The sequence below is a fragment of the Balearica regulorum genome, chromosome 3 (assembly GCF_011004875.1).
Source record: "Balearica regulorum gibbericeps isolate bBalReg1 chromosome 3, bBalReg1.pri, whole genome shotgun sequence".
Classification (NCBI taxonomy): domain Eukaryota; kingdom Metazoa; phylum Chordata; class Aves; order Gruiformes; family Gruidae; genus Balearica; species Balearica regulorum.
This window is the reverse complement of record NC_046186.1, coordinates 109,330,496-109,348,759: the sequence shown is the minus strand read 5'-3', so window position 1 is coordinate 109,348,759 and position 18,264 is coordinate 109,330,496. Positions and strand designations below refer to the sequence as shown.

The 18,264-nt window shown below is 43.2% G+C and overlaps 1 protein-coding gene and 1 long non-coding RNA gene across 8 annotated transcripts in view; one reads left to right on the top strand and one right to left on the bottom strand.

Moving 5' to 3' along the window:
- The window catches only part of LOC142601131 (uncharacterized), a 37,900-nt gene extending 23,358 nt beyond the window's left edge, over window positions 1–14,542 (bottom strand). For 2 of the 4 annotated variants that reach the window (XR_012834742.1, XR_012834745.1), the window contains exons 1-2: window positions 13,775–14,542; window positions 4,142–4,345 (exon numbers count right to left, since the gene is read on the bottom strand). This is a non-coding gene — a long non-coding RNA (uncharacterized LOC142601131). Of the gene's footprint in view, window positions 1–1,357; window positions 1,757–3,019; window positions 4,346–13,774 lie in introns of those variants that run through there. The other 2 variants (XR_012834744.1, XR_012834743.1) reach the window with 2 other exon arrangements.
- Window positions 14,543–14,857: 315 nt separating this feature from the next.
- Window positions 14,858–18,264, top strand: part of FBXO11 (F-box protein 11) — a 77,565-nt gene continuing 74,158 nt past the window's right edge. The window contains exon 1 of one of the 4 annotated variants that reach the window (XM_075749434.1): window positions 14,858–15,366. In XM_075749434.1, coding sequence (XP_075605549.1) covers window positions 15,258–15,366 — 109 coding nt within the window. In that variant the 5' untranslated portion in view covers window positions 14,858–15,257. Of the gene's footprint in view, window positions 15,367–15,638; window positions 15,790–18,264 lie in introns of those variants that run through there. The other 3 variants (XM_075749433.1, XM_075749436.1, XM_075749437.1) reach the window with 3 other exon arrangements.

Genomic DNA, 18,264 nt, shown 5'->3' with positions numbered 1-18,264 from the left:
CAAATGCACCCCTGAGAGGGGAAATCCTTGTGCCTGTGGAAAATAACTGCGAACTTTGCCCTATGGTGAGTTTGCAAGAGGCTGACAGGAAAAAAAGGAGTGGAAAGGATCTGACTGGAAACACAATAGCAGACTTAAAAGGCTCTGATAAATGAAAAGTCATTCCAAGATTAGGGTCTCATTCAAAAAAATAACAAAGACATTTTCTGGTATGTGGTTGAAAATAGATTCCATATGAAAATGCTTAATAGAGCTTATCAATGTTTTTAATTCTCAGCATTTCTAAAAACTAAAATGGCGTTTTTAAAACTTCCTGAAATTTAGACATAGAAGCTACACAATTAATGTTTTCTTTTTTAAAACCAATATTGCAGTTTTAAAGATTTTGATGTTGCAATTCCTTCACACTTTTTTTCCTTCCATCTGCCTGATCTTGTCCTCACTTCTCGTAAAAATACTACAAGTGAGGAAAAACAAAAGAACTTTCCTTGCCTGAAAACTGAACTGACTTAGAGGCAGTTAATTCAAATGTTCCAGAAACTTTGTGGAAAATTTAAAGAAAGCACTGAGAAATGTTTACCATTTTCAGACCATCTCTAGTATTCAATCAATCTTTAAATCTCTCTTATCAGGATGTATCTAAGATTTTAAACTCTGTAAAGGACTGTTGCAGACAGAAGTGGTTTTCCTTTTTTCTAAAAAAACCCCACAAACCAAAAACCCAAAAACCAACCTGATAGAATGAATCTGAAATGCAATTTTTAAAAGACAAAACAAACAAAAGAAAACTAAGTTTTCTCAAGTTACCTAATATCTGCTCATGGTACAGCATATTCAAATAAATATAATAAATTCAATTGTTTAACAGTAAAAGCATACCAGGGGAGCTATTATTGTGTTGATACATTAGATATTAAATCCTTGCAGCACAGAGTCAAACTGCTTGTAAGCACAGGCTTAGCACTACCATGTTTCTTACAGAGCATATTAACCCGGGCACAGAGATGGTCATAAGTGGCACACAAGCTATCTCTCATTTCAGGAACCTCAGCCAAAAAAAAAAATACCCAGGCTCCCTTGAGCAATTTCACTCTAAAAATTCACTCCGGTCCAAACGGGCAAGAGATGTTGCTGTCTAGCTTTATAACTCCCATAGTTTCATTCCAAAATAAACTCTGGCTTAAAACTTCGAGCCTAGGCCACTCACACCCTGGAAACAGGAATGCAGAAGACCATGTAGGAGAGCACCACCTAGTGACTAATACCACAATAATATCACTGGTGAAAACCACAGGAGGAAGAAAAACAAACAAAACTTTTAATAGCAGTGTGCCATGTCCAGTTTTTTATTCCCCCCCCCCCCCCTTGTCCTTGGAGAGGCCTCATTTTGACCAAACATTGTTGTAAGTCAAGAGGTAATTTAGTTTGCATTCAAAACATTGGGGTTCGATAAAACACATCCTCTATGTTTTGAAATGGGCAGGTCTTCTATTAGAATTTGCACTTTAAACACCGACAGCATGCAGTGTAGGAATCTGGGAATCCAAACCACCAAAAACTCAATTCTGCAACCATGACTCAAGTGAATAATCATGAGACATCTGTGGGACTACTTCCAGAAGCAGGAAAAGCAGCATATGTCTCCAAAAGTGCTTAGAGCAGTATAATTCTGCCAATTTTATCATGAAGCTCCTATCTGCTGGTTGAAGCTGCAGCTTCTGGAGTCAAGTGCTTCCACGTGAATCTGAGTTTTAACCTAAAAAGAAAAACAAATTTCTAACTCTGAAGTTCAGAGAAAAGCTTGGGGAAACGTGAGACACACAAACCCTCAAAACTAGAAATCATTGTGAGTAATAAAGTAGCACATTTTAAAATCTGTTTGAATGCCACAGAGAGCATGGGCATCTGGAGATGACAATACTGAGCAAACTCTTTGAACCTCACTCTTGGGTGCAGCAGCTCAGGCAATTGGGAAAGACCACCAGACCCCAAACTCCACAGGCTTGCTCTGCCGCTGCTGCCTTCTGCTGTTTCTGAAGAGCCCTGCACAAGAGGCTAGAAACAGTTCTGCATTGCTTCGGGGAGGAGAGGGGATACTGACAAATCCTATTTATTTTCACAGATCAAGTGTGGCAACTGCAGGTAATTACAGTTGTATCAACTCATACAGCTTGTAACTACAATGCATCTTCTTCAGCAGAGAAGTAGTCTAAATGCATATATAGCTGCAAGGTCAACATGTACTGTATTGCTCCTCTTTGTGCTTTTATTAAAAATATAAACTATCAAGTCTCATTACATAGCTTGTTTGTTCCCATTTCCACAATGATCCCAGGTTTTCTGGGATAGCAGAATGAAGCAACCTGAAGTAGCAAGTGTTTCCTCTTCATTGTCTGAAGTCCAGCAGGTCTTATGGTTGTAATACACCACCAGAAACTTATTTTACTGTGTTTCTGTTGGTGTTTTCCCCATTGTGTAAAGTTTTTGTTGCTGTTCATGCCAGTTTGTATCCTTTAGCTGGAAGTCAGCATAGTATCTAGACTACACCTTCAAGCAAAGGACTTTTGTAAGCTGATGCCCACGGCGGCTCAGCTTAGAGGTTTGCTCTTGTAGGGGAGCAGGCAGGTCTTCCTCCCGGTTGCTTCTGAAAGCATCTTTCTTCTCTGCACTACGTCCACTCTTTTGTTTTCTGTTAAGGTCAAGTTTGCATGTTTTTCCCACTCTGCCTGTTGCATTAGTGGCACTCCAAAAGCAAGACTCTCTGGATGGGAAATGTTTGGTGAATTTTTAAATACCATTATTGATTTCACGTTAATTTTCTTTATGAACCAGGAAAAGCTCTTATGCAAGGCTGTGAGAGCCAAGAAATATTTGACAAGTTGTTTAAAATCTACTGCCTGGAAGCAGTCTGATAGATCAACTAATTTATTTTCCTTAAGTATATTCTTTAAGCATACCATATCTTCACTGATTAGTATTATCCATCCTGAAGTTCATAGCACAAAAGTGATCATGTTACCTGCAGCACAGATGACTACCTCTTGGACTTCTGCTACAACATGTATGGATATTTTCCCCAAAACTGTTTTCTTTCTTTCCTTCAATGGCACATGATTAGAACAGAATGATTTTGCCTCTGTGCCAACCAACACTGTTTCTTCGTTGTGGCTTTTTTTTTTTAGGGCATCAAACCTGTAAGAGGGCAGATTCTTTCATATAAGCAAACTTCTTGTGTGTTACATCAGTTTATTTCAGATCCTGTAAGTCTTTTGGATACAGATTATTGATTCCTCTTTAGTGAGTAACTATTTTGTCATTATTTGGCCTCAGAAAATTACCTTTGAAATGTTTTATGCAAGAGTATTCATTATGAACAATTAATGTTCTGAAAATTTCAGCACCTCAAGAAGGCATTATATAAAAGATGAGTAAATTTATGTTCACGCATCAAACTTCCTGCACTTTTCATTCTTCTAAAATGTATGTCTTACATGGTAGTACAATAGCTTATATAAATTTGATGACCTGAATGGATTAATATCAAAATCGATTACTTTCCTTTTCTAAAATACACCGTAAGGCAGTTAAGAGCTTTCTTTTCTCTAGCACTGTTTTTAGGTAAGACATCTGGCAGCTTGACAGTAATTCAAAGTACTTACCCTGGATCATGTCTTTGCATGGTTTTTTTTAGTCAGAAGCCAAAAAAATTGGTTCAGAGGGGGCTACAGTGTACACAGAGACATTCGTGTAAAGTGAGGTCTTTTGTATCAATTGGGGAGTGAAAGGGTTAATTGTACCCACTTATCATGATACTTACTAAGTTTTAAAACATAGAACTACCTGAACTTAAACCTCTTAAGACTTTTCCCCTTGACAGGTGGAAGGATCTCAGATTGTTCCATTTCATTTATTAAGGTTTAAGCCTTAAAAGTGATGCACGTTTCACATTACAGTCCAAATGCTCTAGAAAGTATTTTAAAGATACTGCCAGCTAATTAAATCCAGGAGCAGCAGATTCTAATCTAATTTACAGTAACATGTGAAGTAACAGCATCAGCCACTTCAGTTGGTTTGCAATGCCAGGAGGGAGATCAGAGCATAGGTCACTACGCGACTAGCTGCAGTCACGGGTAGCACGTACCTCTCTCCCCATGTCACAGCACCACACCTAGGAGAAGATGAGCAGAGAAGTTCAATGGCTGGTTCCTCCTCGGCAAGAACAAAGTCCCCCAAAACCCAGAAGAACCTTCAGCTGTGAGCTCTCAAAGTCATTGATCAACTTCCATCTCTGGTTTACAAGAGTTGCTCTTCCAGGCCACAAAATGAGTGCCATCTTCTTAGCTTTCTAAGGGGAGAGGCACAAGAAGGCTTGGGTTTGTCAGGGAAAGGTTTATTAATTGCGCTTTATTAATTTTTTTGGCTGAGAGATATAATTGCTAAGTTTAATACTGAATTAATAGTAGTATGAATTTTAGACAAAAGTCATTAGATTGCAGACAGATTAGGGATAAATATAATGCCAGTTGTGCATCTCTTACACTACAACAAGGGGAACATTGCTGGTATAAGGTCTAGATTTCAATATAATTATATTTGGCAGGTGAATTAGAATTGCTCACTAACTATAACACAAATATTTCTTCTTTGAGTGTGCTATAGCAATGGATATTTTTTTATCTCACAATATGAGTGATGAACAGGATGATTCTAATTAAAACCAACACCAAACATTCCATTGCCCAATCTTCATCTTTTTATGTTACTTCACTGACTATTCTTCCACACCTCCAAAAATTTTTGACTCATAAATGAGACTGCTACCTTCTTTCTCCCACACCTCACAGGCTGAGTATGGAAATATTAAGTACGCATTGTCCAACACAGTGTCTTGCAACAGAACTTAGTTAGCTGTCAAGACACTCATGCAGGCTGTGGAAACTCTATGACTGTGATAGCTGGACCTCCCCTATCCACCCAAACATGTTCAGAGCAATGCAAACTCCCAGCACTGGGCTGCCACAGCCCAGAACTGCCCAACATTGACTACTGCAACTAATGTCATGTTGTGACAGAGTTTATATAAAATTCAATTTGATGCTTTCCTTCCTTCTCAGTTGTTTTCTACATCACATATCACTGAAAAAAAAAAATTAAGTAAAATGCCCGACTCAATTTTTTGTTGTGAATGAATATTATGCTAGTCCATACTGAAAGTGGTTCACAGAAGTAATGCTATCTACACAGATGTAAATCTAAAAAACCCAACTTGTATCAAAATGTGCCCAGTTCTGCCAAGCCACGTTCCAAGACAAAGTCAACCATTTAATCATACACAGTAATAAGATCACCAGTTCGATAAAAAAGGAAGACAAAGATCAGCTGTTAAGAAATGAAGGTTACAAAACAAACAATAAAGGTTGAACATTTATAAACTTCCAGAGCAACAGCTAGTCTACTTATCTCAAACATACACTTGAAGTGACTGTCAATAACATGTATACACAAAACACCATAGGCATATCACTTCCCTTTATCCTATTCCTAATAGGAAAACTCTAAATATTAGACTAGTCTTGTCTTACTTAAGTTTTCCTTCTCATCTTAGCTGAGACTTGAAAATACATGGCAATCTTGATTTTCCATTTTCCTCTTCTGCCTTGCTGTGAAGAAACCCATAAAAACTTCAGCTGAGGAACAAGAGGATGTAAGACTTCCAGTGACTCAGTAAATCCAAGTTTGTAGTACTGGACACAGACAAGTGGAAGAAAACCAGACTTTATTGAACATATTTAAACCAGTTGGTTTGTAAGCTGTCCTTACAGTGAATATGCATTTACCTATACTATATAAATTTCTTCAAGGCCTAGATCACACAGATGTTCATCACCAATAGTCAGTGGAAAGGATTTTACAGTGCTATTGATCTCATTTCCACATACATTCTTCTGAGCGGATGATCTCTTCTCCATCTCTGCTTGTTAGCATAAAACTGATGAGATCCCGAGACATTAGTTACAGGCAACAGAGAGAGAGAGGAGAGCATTTTCCATATATAGCACAGTTATCCTTTATCAGTTAATTTGGGTGAATTCCTGGGTTTATGTCCTTTGCATAGTAAAAAGCCCACATATCTTTTGGTATTTATGTTCATATGCTGGGTGACATATACTCAAGATTAGAGAATACACACCTATGGGCATATACCATACACTCTAAGGATATAATGCAAGCACTGAGTTCCCTTTAACTGCAAAAAATCCTTGAGTCTTCCAGGGATGCTCACTCTACCACTCAGCTTGGCAAGCATAAACACTCATCTCCAGCTTAGCTAATTAGTGGCAAATAAACATTGTCACCCTTTAAAGTGAAAGAAATCAACAGTCCACACAAAATAGCCTTTTCCTAAGTCCTGCAGTCTCCAGAAGTACAGAAATTGAAGGACGACACTTTGACCAGCAACACTGTAGTTTAAGGCATTGAGAACATTATGTTCGGAGAAGGTGAGAGCTGACCCACTGAGGATGAGAGGACGGAGTTCAGATCTCACCAGAGAGACAGAACAGGGGTCATTGGGGAGACAGAAAGATCACAACCAAGCTTTTGATTCATGTGAGAAAGATGGGATAGGCAAACCTTCTAGATCTAGAATAACCTAGGATGACAGCTGAGCAAGGATGCAAAAGCAGATACCTGTAGCGTGTTACCCTGAAAATCTATTATATTTTGTCAAAGTTATCCTTAGCAAAATACTTTCTGTTGTTGATTAGCTGACCCTGCTGAGGTGTCAGGAATGTTTACATGTAAAATGGAGTACAAATGGGAGCACAAACATCCCCACCATGTGGATAACTGGAAAAACCATGCAGCACTAGAAAGTCATCCTAGGTATTGATTGACCTGTAAGACATTCCTTGCCAACTGATCTGCCACTTACCCTCAGCAGTGGAAGTCCAAAGCTCCTTGAAAGCAACAACCAACATCACCACCACGTGGCAATGAAGAGAAATGAACTGCTTAAAGTCATTACATAGCTTAACGCCCTGCTTAAATGGATAGCTCAATCAAGAAACAATGTGGTGCTTCAGCAGCAGCCCAAACAGATCCTACAGCAGAGCAGCTATGTATGAGACCATTCCAGTAAAACATAGCTAATTAAAGGTGACTTTCACCCGAAGGCCCAGGGAAGTGCTAAAAGCATGCTTCCAGGATCACAGTTAAGCCAACCAGTGTGCCAGCTTCCTTCACCACACAGGAGCTATCCTTTCCCAACACCTCTCTGCGCTAACACTCACTCTTGTACCTGGAAAATAGCTGTGCTTTCAGATGGATTAGTTTTCAGTCAGATTACCTCCTTGATCTGACTAACTGTGCTGCTGTGTAAATGCTAGTTGACAGAACAGGGGAGAGGGTTGAAGCAGCAAAATGATGCCTGTCAAGAGCAGGATTGCTTCTTAGTGGCAACAACAGTTTAGACCCTAACTGCAAAACACTCTTCAGGGCAAAAACCCTTCCTGGGGAAATATCTTTCATGAATCAGACATAAGGATAACTAGACCTTTCCCCCCGCTCATTAGATAAGCCATGACCGACAGATCCAACTGAGGCAGAGAGATGGAGAAAAAGGATTTAGACTCCTCTCTTCTAGCTGCCCAACCTAGAAAAAGAGCAAAAGGCAACATGCTGCACCTTTTTTTTTCTGGGTGGTTGTTGGTGGATTCATGGGAATTAATTTCACAACCTTTCTGTATTTAAAGAACTTCTCTGTAGAAAACGGTAATTTTGGAGCAGGAGATTTAAAGTGGCATTGGGTCTACCAGGCAGCAAAGTTAAAACCGGTAATATTCTTCGTATTCTCCCTTTTCAGAATGAAGAATTTGTTCCCACCAGTAAACAAAATCAGTTGTTGATAGGGTAAAACAGTGAGACAATAGCAATAGCACCCACACCCACCTGCTCTCAAGATTTAAAGGCAATTGTACTATATGTGTTCACACGCTGATGGCAAGACTACAGGCACTTTCAGTTTCTCATCTCCAGGACTGAAAGGGGTATGTCTCTCTCCTCACTGCTGACGTGCATGGAGATAGCAAATCCTGCTTAAGAAACACCCTTTGGGTGCTCTACAATGCCACCAACAGTTTGACAAGTTGAAAATGAAGATTGGATTTCTAGTGCTAATTTCAGATTTAGCTGCTTATAATGAAGATGAACTAAATGTCTTTAACTGCTCCTGCCACTCTAGCATCAGGTAGCACAAGTGCTTTGTAAAAATAGGGAGCTCAGAACCCTACTGATGGTTTTTGTGGGGAGAACTATCCCCCAAACCAGCAAAGATTTCCCTAAAGAAGCCATTTTTTTCTTTGATAGGTCTAAATCTGGAGGCAGACTCTCATACAACTCCAGTCTTCTGGTATCAAACAATTGAATTTTTTTGTTTTCAATTGGTGGTATTGGAGGTACTTCTAAGCCCTTCTTGTTTGGGGTCTGACTCAATTCATGACACTGAAAGATTTGGGCAGGCTGTATCTCCTCCGAAGCAACGTAAACACACATACCTATTTGGGGACAGGAAACCCTAGCTCTGAAGGCAGAACTTGTCACATAGACAAACTGCTAATGCAATGAGCAAAAAATCAGACTCCAAGAAATAAAAATTGAGTCCAAGACAAATTTGAAACTAGAAACTAACAGCAAGAGCTAAGGAAATTTCTTAAATCTGAGCCACAACTTGAAAGGAACTACAAGGTGTAGCCCATGCTTTTTTATCTCTGTACACACATTTGAAAGTAGTGAAAAGCAAACCTGGAATGAATGACAACCACCAAGTCAAAATATTATCTAAGCATTATACTAAGTATCTAGACATCATTTGGAGGAATCATGCTATTTTGACAGGTTACCTTTAAAATTGTGTGATTTATACTCAATGTATTTTAATTAATTTTAGCACAGAAGGTTGCTATTGGTTCAGATTATCTGAAACATCTAAATTCATTACAATCCAGAGGATCAAGCTTGGACACTTCAGTGGACAGCAGTAGATGTCACTGGGAAAACAAGGCTGAAAGTGTAGATAGGATGCTTGAGACAGTTCCACCTTCACATGCAACAGATGCCAGCCTCTCTACCTCAACATAAATTCCCATCATTGACTGTAGACTGGTCTGCACAGTCACATCTCTGCCCCAATGCTACCTTAAAGTAGTCATTCAGGCTTCATCTCTAATAAGCTGTTGCCTCCTTTCACTCTGAGCTCCAGACCTCTTACACTCCTGATTTATAGCTGGGAAATCAAACATATAATTTTCTCAAAATTTCATTGACACAAAGGTAGCTACTGAGCCCACTTCCCACATGCTCCCATATACAGTACATCAAGCTGCACAAGCGAGCATGGTACCAAGCTCCACTGCAAGCCTGCTTCTGACTCAAGGGCCAACAGGCTAGTCCTTGTGCAGCAGTCCTGCAGACCCACACCCAGAGCTCTGCAGTAGCAGCCCGCAAGACCACCCCCACCCCATGCCTCCCTCCTGGCTAGCTACCCAGCAATATGAAACTGGGTGCTTTCCCTGCCCCCCATCAGCTGACATCCCTCAGACGGAAAGAGCTTCATGACCCTTCTCCATTCCCTGAATAGTCCCAAAAAATCCAGAAGGCAGGTAATGTGTATATTATCCATCTCATTATAAAATTTCTACCAGGACAGCTGATAATGCTTTAAAACTCAAGACACCATCCCTCCAGGACTTTTTTCAGCAGTTAATTTTATTTAAAAAAAACACAATGAGAACTGAAGTACCATTCAAGCTTCCAGAGAGCTTTTGTTAGGGCAGACTCAAAATTAACATGTTAGATAAACATGTTGCAACAGTCATGTGAGCTTATAGGAAACACCACACATTTCCCCACCCCCAGGTCTTTATTCTTCCTGCAGAAACCAGGTTAGTACAGCTACAGAAAACATCCTAGCCACAGACATTCACCCAGAAGGCAACCCACTAAGGTCAGCTAACATCAAGCTACGTTTCAGAAGACATAGATTCCAGGTAAACGGAGGGGAGATTTAAGAGTCTTTCTGTAAGTGGGAAAATTTAGTTGCGTTAGATGGGATGTAGAACACAACTAAGACAAACAGAGGGTCACAGAAATCACAATAAAACATTAATATTTTTGAGCTGCAGAACAAGCACATTCAACCAGTTCTAGGTATCACTATTTCCAAAAGGCTCATTTCTTCCAAGCTTATAAGAAACAACGCTCTAGTTTTAAAGAATTTAAAGTCAGTAGTCCACATTGAGTCAGTCCCAAATCTTCAATGCAGTATTTTTAGTCGGGATATATTAACAGCTTATGAGATGGTTAGAAATAATAAGCAAAAGTCTTATGCTTCTGAAAGCAGTAATGTGACACTGGAGAAAGCCTTCGATAAGGACTCCTGTACCCTGGGTTCTATTCCTGGCCCTGTTAATAGCCTGTAAATGCTCTTGGGCAAGCCATTTCAGCCCTTTTTGCCTCACTTTCATCTGTAAGGAGTAGGATAGACATGTGGCTCCTTTGCCAAGCCATTTGAACTGATTAAAAAGCACGATAAAACCTGACTTGTATTTCTTGTTCAAATCCACAAGCCGTAGCTAAAGACACTGCAGTGGGCTTTGTGTAACAAACTGCAACAGTGTTCTCAAAATATTTCTTGTTCCCTTTCAAATATTAGGAAGCGAAAACTAGTGAGAATACTATGCATTTTCCACTTAACTGCAAGCCAGCAATTCAGTGGTTTGAGGTTTTTTTCCAATTTGCAGTTTCTGAACAATTTTTCAGTAGAGCTTTAGGCCATCAAGTTGAAGGCTCTTCTCACCTTTTGTGAGCCCCTTAGAAGTAATCCACAGATCACAATTCAATGAAATCTATTATCCTAGACTTGTTTTGATCAACTGTTAAAGCAATACTCACATCCTCAGGGCAAGTAAGGATCACAACTTACATGAATCTGTCCCACATTCAAAGCACTTCTAACAGTCTGAAGCAAGGCTTTTCAGGTTGCTAGTGGATATGTACATTAAAAGCAATAAAATAGAGGCGATTCCTGCAGATCACCCTAGCTGACTTAACAGTTTACACTGCCCCACACCCATTTCCCAAACCTGCTTATTCTGTGGCCCCACCATCTCTAGTGTCTCATGTATTCTCTACCAAGATTCTAGAAAAGGAGTACTTAACTGCTCCATTACCTTGGCCAAATCTTCAAGTTGTTTTAACTGTCGTCTTCAATTTAGAGCAAGTCAAATGAATCAAAGTTGCTCTTCTGTCTCTGCACATCACCCTCACAAACAAATAGGAAGCTCTGTATCAGTGTTTCCTTCACTACAACTTGCACTACTTTTCTCTATGAAGCTGCCTCACTAGCTACAAAGCTCTAACTATTCTATGTTAAAACATAATTAACAAGTTACTGTTACTATCACTAAGCACTCTGTGGCATCCCTTTCTCCATGTAAGAAGGTGATCTCTTCACAGCAGCAGCCAACTCTTCATATACATACAGAGAAACAAATATCAACATTGAGATACATATACATTTGAAATTCAGTGAAGAAGATAGTCTCATATGATGAGCTAGTGCTTGACAACTCTGCCCAAATTGCTTATGCTATAAATGCTCCAAGTAAACTCTTCACCCAGGTCTTATGCCTTTCTGTTGATAATGTGAAGTGGTTCATGGGTCACCAAAAGGTGACTTGTGGCCAACATAACCAGTCTAGCAAGCATTTATATTAGAGACAATTATGCAAAAAAATCACAGTATAGTTCAGTTCCACTTTCCATTCCCTCTCTTCCCAATTTAAATAAAGAACAAGCTGTCTTGACAAAGGTAAAATTATCTCACCAGTCTAAGTCGTATCCACATTCAGGAATGGTTTATTAGCACATCATACAGGATGGCTTAAAGCATCTCCACAGTCATCAATACAAGGAAGTCTGAATACTAGTTTGGACTTTCAGTGTCATTTTCATCACAGAACAGTTTCTCTGCTCAGAGGCTATACAGCGGCAATGGAGGCACAGGATGACTAAGTATAACATTTTAAAGATTCACTTACAAAACTGAAGTTAGGATGATAGAGTCTCAGTCATCACAAATCAAATAGGATAGATTTAATTTTGTTATAAGAGTTCAAGTCAAAACTGTTTGATGAGTTTTCAGGCTTTCTAGTGTCTGGCTTTCTCAAGCAGTCAAGAACATTAGACAAGAGCATTATAACTATTTCTCTACTCCATGCCTTGTAAGCTACAAATGAATGTTTACAGATATCACTTTTTGCACCAGTAATTATACTTAGACTTACATTTTTCCCATTTACAGTAAGTTTTGCCAGACTTCCACCAACACATTCCTAACACAAGTTACCACCTCAAGAAGCCAATTAGTGGCTAAACAGTGTTTAGGCCAAGACATCATTGGGTTTCAAACTAGTTCAAGTTCAAGACTTTCTTAAAGTCTAAAGCCTGCTCCAATTCAAATTCTCAATAAAGTTTTAATATGAGAAGTTTTAGATTCTTATATGCTTTAAGTGAAAACTAGCTTGCCATCCATCTTGACCCTTGAACAGCTTTTCAACCATTTAGAGTGCTAAAAGTTTGGAGTATACCAATATTGAGCAATTTCAGGTAACCTTGTGACACTAAGAATTCATTTGCTAGGTCTGGGTGAAAAGAGCACAACTAGAACAGCTGAGCAGAACTGCAGTTAAATTGACAGGACAAGGGGTAATGGGTTTAAGCTGAAGGAGGGTCAATTTAGATTAGATGTTAGAAAGGAATTCTTTACTGTGAGAGTGGTGAGACACTGGAACAGGTTGCCCATAGAGGTTGTGGCTGCCCCCTCCCTGGAAGTGTTCAAGGCCAGGTTGGATGAGGCTTTGGGCAACCTGGTCTAGTGGAAGGTGTCCCCGCCCGTAGCAGGGGGGTTGGAACTAGATGATCTTTAAGGTCCCTTCCAACCCAAACCATTCTATGATTCTAAATTATTAAAATATTATATTTTAAAAATTATAGGTTTTTAACAATGTGAAAATCCTTAGCTGTCACAGTTAAATCCTTAGCTGTTCAGCACAGTTCTTGAATATGGTCATTCTTCCCACTCAAGAGTTAAAGCACAGTTTCACAATACTGCTATCAGAATCAAAAATACTTTTATGATATGTACATGTAAATGTACAGCTCTATGGCATGTTTAGTACACTAGCCTGATCATTGTTATGACAGAAACTGGCCCCAAACAGATTAACATTTATTTTCTTTCCCTAAGAAGTTCTTTTCACAAGAGCTTAACTTTATTATTTCTTTCTCTGCTATTAAAGAAGGTGGCAAGAATTACTTCTCAGGCATGGAAACAATCCTCCGCTGTTTCTCCAGTCATTCTTCAAGGCAACAAAATGCTAAGTCTAAGAAATGCTCCTTAACAGCTACTGTAAGATTTCTCATACATTTATTTCCAGTCTGAGATGATCTTAAAAGTAGATTTTTGCTGTCATTTACTTTAGAAGCACAATTATAAACATTTTTTAAGGCTTTTTTTCAAGCTTTCATTTCTTAAAGTTATATTATACCTTCATTTATACACTTTAATCAAGCTCCTGCCCAATGTATTTTTAGTTACAACCATTTATTTACTCTTTATACCAGATAACACATTTTTGCTTTTCAGGCACAGACACAGGCCCTGGTTCCACAGACTCCAAGTGCTTAGTTAAAGTAGAACTACCCACAAACCCACCTTTGCAGCACTGGAAGCAGACTCCTGAGCAACCCTGCAAAGAGAAGATATCTTCCTTACTGCTTGGAATTTGCCATCCATTTTATTAAGTGATTTCTGAAAAGGAAAAAAGGCACAACTAACTTCGATCATTTTTTTTCTGCACTCAGGCCACAGACTGAGCACCAATGTGATAAATACAATGAAGCAGGAGAAGCCTCATACACTGTCAAAGCTGCCAGCTCAACATAAATAGCACATTGCTGTATTAGCAAGAGGTAACAAACACAAGCTTGCACACCGACCAAGGAACAGATACATTCCCTGAGTGAATAAAAAAGCTGTGAACAGCCAGCTAAGAAATAAGTAGCCAGTACGTGGAAACCGAGTGAGACGGCACCCCCAGCCCAAGCCGCAGCAGGGCTAAGCCCACACCCCGGGCAGGGTTACCAAGGCACACCGCACACACAACAAGGCATTTTGGGCGGCAGCCGCCGCTGGCCTCCCCCCCGTGTCACACACGGCCTCAGCGGAGAGCTGCGGGCGCTCGGGCCCGTCCACACTCCCTCTCCTGCTGGCTGCCCGCGGGTAAGCTCCGCCAAGGTCCCGGCGGCGCCCACGGTACGGGCCAGCCAGCGACAGGCCCGCGGGCTGGCTGCCCTCACAGAGCCCGCTAGCCTCACAGAACCAGCTCCCGCCGCCGGCCGGCCCGCCCCTTCCTGAGCCCACCAGCCTCGGGCGGACCCGGTGACATAGGGCGGCCGGGCTCAGCGCGGCCCTACCAGGCCCGTGCCCGCGGACGGCTCCCATGCCCTCATCCTCACGCCGCCCGCCACCACCGGCGCTGGGCCTCGGCCCCGCCATTGCCGCTCGCAGCGCAGCGCACCGCCCCGCGCGGCGCGACACACCCCGGGCTCCGCGCAACCACCACCCCCTGGGCGCGCCGCCCCGACCTTTATATCCTGCTCCGCCACCCCACCCCGCGCCTTTCGCTCGCCCGCCCCTCCCCACCCCGCGCCCCATAGAAGCGGCGTAAGGATTGGCCATGCGGCTACTAGTCGGTTGTCTAGGCAGCAGCGATTGGAGGAGCGCGGCCGCCAGTGGCTGCCTCCCGCGAGTGTGTGTGTCTCTGGCAGTGTCAATGGCTCCTCCTGCCACGGAGCAGCGACGGGCTTGAGACGGGCAGGACCGCGGGGCTCCTTTAAGAGAGGGATTTTCGGGGGGGCCGGGGAGGGGGGCCGCGGCGCGAACGTCCCCCACAGCCAGCGTTCGGGAGAGCCAGCGGCCGGCGGCTCCTCTGCCTCTCGAGCGAGCCGGCGAGGAGGCGGCAGCGGCGGCGGGACCCGCGCCTGGAGACCCCCCCCCCTCCTTCCCTCCTTCCCTGCTGCCCGCTGCTGCGAGGCGGCCGCCCCGGGGCTCCCTCCTTCCCCCCCTCCCCGACGAGGCACCGGTTGCCGGAGGATTCCCCCCCCCTCCCCTCTCCGCCACCCACACGAGTCGGCAAATGAACTCGGTCCGAGCCGCCAACAGGAGACCCAGGCGAGTGTCCAGGCCGCGCCCGGTGCAGCAGCAGCAGGAGAGGAACAACGCCGCCGCCGCCGCCGGGGATCGGGGTAAGCCAGGCGCCGCCGCGCCGAGCGGGGGCCTGCGCGGGGTTCGACGGCCGCGCTGGGCCGCGCCGCGCCGCGCCCGGCCGGGCACCGGCAGGAAAAACCCAGGCTGCTTCACCCTTGGCTCCCGCTCAGGCCGCGCTTTGTTTGGCTTGGGCTCTGCCCCGACTCGGGGCCGCTGGGCCCTGCCGCCGAGCGGGAGGGAGGTGGGGGCTCGGCCCCTTTCCCGGCCGCGCTCCCACGCCCGCCAGGGAGGGGGGGAGCCGATCGCCGCCGGCCCCTGGGGACGAAACGGGGCGAACGCCCGCCCGAACCCCCCGCCCCGTCCCCGGGGGCTGCGGGGAAGCGAGCTGCCTTCCCCCGGGAGAGCCGGTGCCTCCCCGCGGGGAGCGGCGGGCTGGGCCCCCGGGCCGGCGGAGGGGAGAGGTGACGCGGGGAGCCGTGGGGCGCGGGGGGAGCGGCGCCCGGGGGGCTGCGAGGCGGAGGGGGGGGGGGCGCTGGTGCCGGGCAACTTGCGCCGACACAGTCCCCGCCGCCGTCGGCGAAATGGTGTCCGGGGGCGGCGGCCAGGGTCTCGCCGAGCCTCCGCGGCCCACCGCGCCGCGCAATGTTTGCTGCGCAGTTCGGCGCCTGGGCTTCGGTTACAGCGCCCGGCGGGGGGGCGCGGGCCGCGGCCGATCGGCCATTTATTTACCTCAGCCACACCGCCCCCCTTCCCCCCCCACCTCCGCCCGCCCCCGCCGCGGCACCCGGCGGCCCCGAGCCGGCCGGAACGGAACGGGGGCTCCGGCCCCCGCGCCTCAGCCCTTGCCCGGCGGGTCCGCCCGCGCCGGTGGGGCCGGGGCCTAGCGTAAAAATGTTGACAATTTGGAGCTAATGGGGGAAAGCACCATTGTCTGAGGGGATGGGGAAGCGGCGAGGTGGGATTCCTCCCCTAATGGAGCCCGGAGCGGGGTCGCTAGTGCTGGGGTGGGGGGGTGGCGGTCCCTCCGCCCTGGCACTGTCGCCCCAGTGATGGCTCTTGGGGGTGCGAGTGTGCGTGTGCTCCGTGTGTGCAGGGTTGGTTTTTTTTTTTTTTTTTTTTTTGAAGGCGAGATGGGGGTGGGATTGGAGGAGACATTTTGCATGTCTTATCTGGTGGATTAGATTTTAATTTTTTATGCATTGGCTGTCACAACTCTGGCATGATAAAGGAGACTGATCTGTGGTGCAGTTTTAGATGTACAAATGTCTTTTTAAAATAAAAAAAAGCCTTCATTGTCACCTGAATGTCTTTTGTTTGAGTATCTAGGATATCATATCGAGAGCAAGGTATTTTAACTACGGAGGTGCATCGCGATAAATACTTTAGTGCGTTTTATGCAATCAAAAAATTTTAAGCAAATGAAGTAAAGAAAATATAATCTGAGGAAGTATTTTTAATTCTCCATTCCTCTCCCCTCCCCTCCCTCCCCTTCCTTCCCCCGCCCCCCCTCGCACACATTGGTCAGAGCAAAGAATGTTACCCAGACCAGATTGCTGTGTATATAACCAGAGGATGTGATGTCTTATGCCCAATTATGGGTCTTGTGTAAACCTTCCAAAATCTTCAGTAATTATATAATTAAAATGACTTCTCTGGTATACTGACATTTAAAAAAAAAAAAAAAACAAAACCACACAACAAAAAGAACTTCCTCCTCTCAATGACATACACTGAGGATTTTCATCATTGATGTTCCATATGCAGAATATAGAATTTTTTCAACCCCACAGGTTACTTTTTCTTTTAAACAGATGAAAATGTAATTTCTAGAAAGCATCCAGAAAGGTGTGCTTATGGATTAAATGCTATGATTATTTAGTTTTACATTGGACTCCCTGTCTCAAACTGTTCATATGTTATTAATTTGCTAAAGATACAGGCAGAAACTTTTTCTGTTAAAATATGAGGCTGCAATTTATTTGTATTACTCTGATGTTTTGTGGAACTGTACAGTCACATATTTTTATTTTTATTTTACATTGTTCATGTCTGTTTACCACTCAGTGGTGATAAAATTGTAACAAAATCAAGTTCCACAGTTTGCTGAAATTACCGTTCCATATGGATCACTGCTAGCTTTTTCCTTGTGTTTTTGAAGGTCAGTTGCGCTAGGTCTGACTTGCCCAGAAATATATAAAGAGCATTAGGGTCTTTTGTTATTAGTGTTATATCTACATTTGGGGTGTCTCTAGTGCAGTTCCTGTTCTATCTCAGAACTTGCAAGATCTGACCCACTATCTCTGGAAGCTAATGCCAGTTTTACCTATGACTTTGATCACTTTGTGCAGGGCTGTTACTTTAAAGGATGAGGAATAATGCTGCTAAATTACAAGCCAATATACTAGGGTTAGGCTATACCACACAATCAGTGGTGACTGTTTTCACCTTTATTCCCAAGCAATGTAGGTCATCTTAAAAAAGACTGTACAAAAGAAGCAATGTAAGTTATTAGGAAACGGTTTCTATTAAACTCAGTTTTAAATTTCTTTTAAAAATTTGTTATTAGGTAATGTGAGTGCAGCTGTGATTAAATGAAAATTATTCTTTGTTATTATTAATTTCTTTCCTCCTTCATATTACAGCACAGTATGAGTACAAATATGGAACAGGGCTGATAACGTAGCACATAGTTAATCTTTGGAACTTCTTGTTGTTTCATATCATTAAAGTGAATTGCTTAGTAAAACGTGTACTAGGTCTTGAGCTTTATTTATTATTTAATGCTGTGTAAGTAGACAGTGTTTTGTAACTGTGTAACAGCTGTTACATTTTCACCACTGGGTAAAAATGAAGTTATGACTCCTGTTATTAATAAATAGATCACTAGGGAAAAAATGGTTTTATAAAATTCTTCCATCAAAGGCTCCTTGTAAGGG